Source organism: Cicer arietinum, chromosome 5 (assembly GCF_000331145.2).
Source record: "Cicer arietinum cultivar CDC Frontier isolate Library 1 chromosome 5, Cicar.CDCFrontier_v2.0, whole genome shotgun sequence".
NCBI lineage: Eukaryota > Viridiplantae > Streptophyta > Magnoliopsida > Fabales > Fabaceae > Cicer > Cicer arietinum.
The window spans coordinates 2,602,295-2,605,686 of NC_021164.2; the positions used below are offsets into that span (position 1 = coordinate 2,602,295).

A 3,392-nucleotide genomic window follows, 5' to 3' on the forward strand; every position below is an offset into this window, starting at 1 on the left:
TAATCAAACAATTATCAAAGGATGAGCCAAATACAGAAAAGTCGTCCATGAATACCTCAATATGTTTCTCAATCATATCTGAAAATATGGACATCATGCACCTTTGAAATGTGGCCGGCGCATTACACAGTCCAAATGGCATTCTTCGATAAGCAAATATCCCATACGGACATGTAAATGCAGTTTTCTCTTGATCCTCGGGTGCTACAGCTATCTGATTGTATCCTGAATAGCCGTCTAGGAAGCAGTAATACTCATGTCCGGCTAACCGCTCAAGCATCTGATCAATGAAAGGGAGCGGGAAATGATCCTTCCTCGTAGCACTGTTCAATCTCTTGTAATCAATACACACTATCCAGCCTGTAACCGTTCGAGTAGGAATTAACTCGTTCTTTTCATTTGTGATGACAGTCGTTCCGCCCTTTTTTGGTACAACTTGGACGGGACTCACCCAAGAGCTATCTGAAATTGGGTATATGAGGCCGGCTTCTAGTAGCTTTACCACCTCTTTCCTGATCACTTCTTTCATTACCGGATTCAATCTCCTTTGGGGTTGTACTACCGGTTTGTGATTGTCCTCCATGAGGATTTTGTGCATACAAAAAGTCAGACTTATTCCCTTCAAGTCATCAATGGACCAACCGATTGCACCCTTGTGCTTCCGCAGAATTCTCAACAACTTTTCTTCTTGTAGCTCGCTTAAGCTTGCACTGATTATGGCTGGATTTTTTTCTTCTTCACACATGAATACATATTTCAAATGAAGAGGCAGCTGCTTGAGTTCAATCAGTGGTGTCTTTTTCTCCGCGGACTTGTCTTCATTCCCTTTCAAGTCCTCCCACCTAGTAGGAAAACGGGGGGAATAGGATGGCGATGCTTCTAACATGGCCAACACCTCTTTCATCTTTGGGACTTCACTTTCTTGAACGACATCTTGGGGTAGACATAAAACTCTTTCTAATGGCAGGCTGGGTGTTTGATGCTTTATTTCTTCATTGACTATCTCAACTAAAATCTCGATTCGATTGCACCCTTCTCTTTCTTTTGAGTGTTCCATGGCTTTTAGAATGTTAAAAGTGACGGTTTCCTCATTTACTTTCAAGGTTAAGGTGCCATCTGCTATATCAATCATAGTTCTCCCTGTTGCTAAGAACGGTCTCCCCAAAATCAAAGGAATGTCGTTGTCTTCCTCCATATCTAGTACCACAAAATCTATTGGAAAAATGAACTTGGCCACTTTAACCAACACATCTTCCACCACTCCATAGGGGTGTTTCATCGAGCGGTCCGCAAACTGGAACATCAGTTGTGTGTCCTTGACTTTTCCAATGCCCAATTTTTTGTATATTGAAAGGGGCATAAGACTTACACTAGCCCTAAGATCGCACAAAGCCTTCCCAAAAGTTCTATTTCCAATAGCGCATGGGATTGAGAAGCTTCCAGGGTCCTTGAGCTTCGGTGGCAACTTCCTTTGTAGTATAGCACTACACTCTTTAGTAAGCATAACTATTTCACCGTCGATTTTTCTTTTTTTCGACAGAATATCCTTAGTGCCTCTGCAAAAGGAATGTTAATTTGTAATTTTTTAAAAACATCAAGGAACTTCCCTAATTGTTTTTCTGTTTCTTCCTTTTTTAACCTTTGAGGAAACGGAAGTCGAATTTCTGGTTTTGGCAGTGGTTCCCCTTTTTGTACCACGGGTTCTTCCTCCTTTTCAATAGCGATGTGCTCTTCAACCGATATTGGTGTGACCATTTCCTCCAGGTGAGTTGGAGTCAAGGTACTTCTACTTTGTTTGGCTTCAGGTGGTACTTGTTCACTCACCTTGCCACTCCTCGTGGCCACTGCATTAACATTGTTTCTTGGGTTCGGAACTGTGTCACTAGGCAGATTTTCAGACGTTCTTTGTGCCATTTGTTGAGCAAGTTGACCCATTTGAGTCTCAAGATTTTTTATTAATGCAGAGTGATTTTTCTGGACGGCTCTTGACTCTTCAATGAAAGAACTTGTGCTTGTAACTAGTTTTTCTATAGCGCTCTCCCAAGCAGCCTTTCTGGGTGGGAATTGGTTTGTTTGAGCTTCTTGTAGCTTCTTGTTGACCCTGAGAACCACCTTGCTGATCTCTCCAGGAAAAATTTGGATGATTTCTCCAACCAGGATTGTACGTATTAGAGTAGGGGTTATTCTGCCTGTTGTTATTACTCACAAAATTCACCCGTTCTAGTTCTTCTACCTCATTATCATCCAGTGCTTCACAGACTCCAGTTTTATGTGCTCCTCCACAAAGGTTACAACTAGTCTGCTTTAGTAATTTGACGGGGGCCACTTGTGGTTGTATATTTAGAGCTGCCATTCCCTTCTTTATCTCAGTGGCGATAACCTCTTCCATCTTCGATAGTAGCCTGTCTGGAGCTAACCCATCCATAACATTCAATTCCATTACACCACTTGTTGAACCACCACTTCTGTCATACAACATCATCTGTTCATTTGATGCCATGATCTCAATAATCTTTCGTGCTTCTGTTGCGGTTTTGTAATTCAAAGAACCACCAGCTGTGGCATCCAACATAATTCTAGTGCTCGGCCTCAAACCATTACAGAATATTTGCATTTGGGCAGTGTCGTCATAAGCATGATTAGGACATCCGGCTAGTAAGTTTCTGAATCTCCTGTAAGTGTCACGAAGAGATTCCCCCTCTTTCTGTTTGTAACCGGTGATTTCTTGCCTCTTTCTAACGAACATGGCTGGGGGGAAATATTGTTCCAAGAACTTATCCTCAAGATCATCCCATGTGGTGATGCTGTCGGCGGGGAATGAAAGAAACCACTCCTTAGCATCATCTATCAAAGAGAATGGAAATAGCTTCAATTTCTTGGTTTCCTCAGATAAACCATCCACCTTCACTGTTTCACATAATTCAAAGAAATTTGTGAGGTGTCTATTAGCGTCTTCGTTATGTCTACCGGCAAAATGAATTTCCCTCAACTCTCGGTATAGAACAAGACTTATTTCAAACTTATTGACTGTAACCGGTTGGTGATGAATGGGTAATCGAGCACGATTTCTAATTCGATTCCCATATTCTCCGAGAGTACGTTCTGGTGGTGGTGGGTCGACCATTTCAGTAAATATGACACAATCACCCAAAACCGCTTCTTCCACAACTAAATGTCTTTCCCTTTGTCTCCTTTCTCGAGCTGCCTTCCTATGTGCTTTCGCTGTTTTTTCAATTTCTAGATCAAAGATAAGTTCAGCTGAGGACTGGCCTTGCATACAAGGTTAGACAGATTGTGAGTAATGAAGAGTTTAAAATAAAGAAAAATGAATAATTAAGTAAAAACAAACAGTTTTAAAACAAATATTTTTTTTTTGAAATAAAATAAAAGAA

General features: G+C 41.2%; 1 protein-coding gene across 1 annotated transcript in view; it reads right to left on the bottom strand.

Annotated features, from left to right (window-relative positions):
- LOC140920278 (uncharacterized) overlaps positions 1-904 on the bottom strand; it is a 2,397-nt gene extending 1,493 nt beyond the window's left edge. Inside the window, exon 1 of the mRNA XM_073368340.1 lies at positions 10-904. Coding sequence (XP_073224441.1) covers positions 10-904 — 895 coding nt within the window. The remainder of the gene's footprint in view (positions 1-9) is intronic.
- Positions 905-3,392: the final 2,488 nt, after the last annotated feature.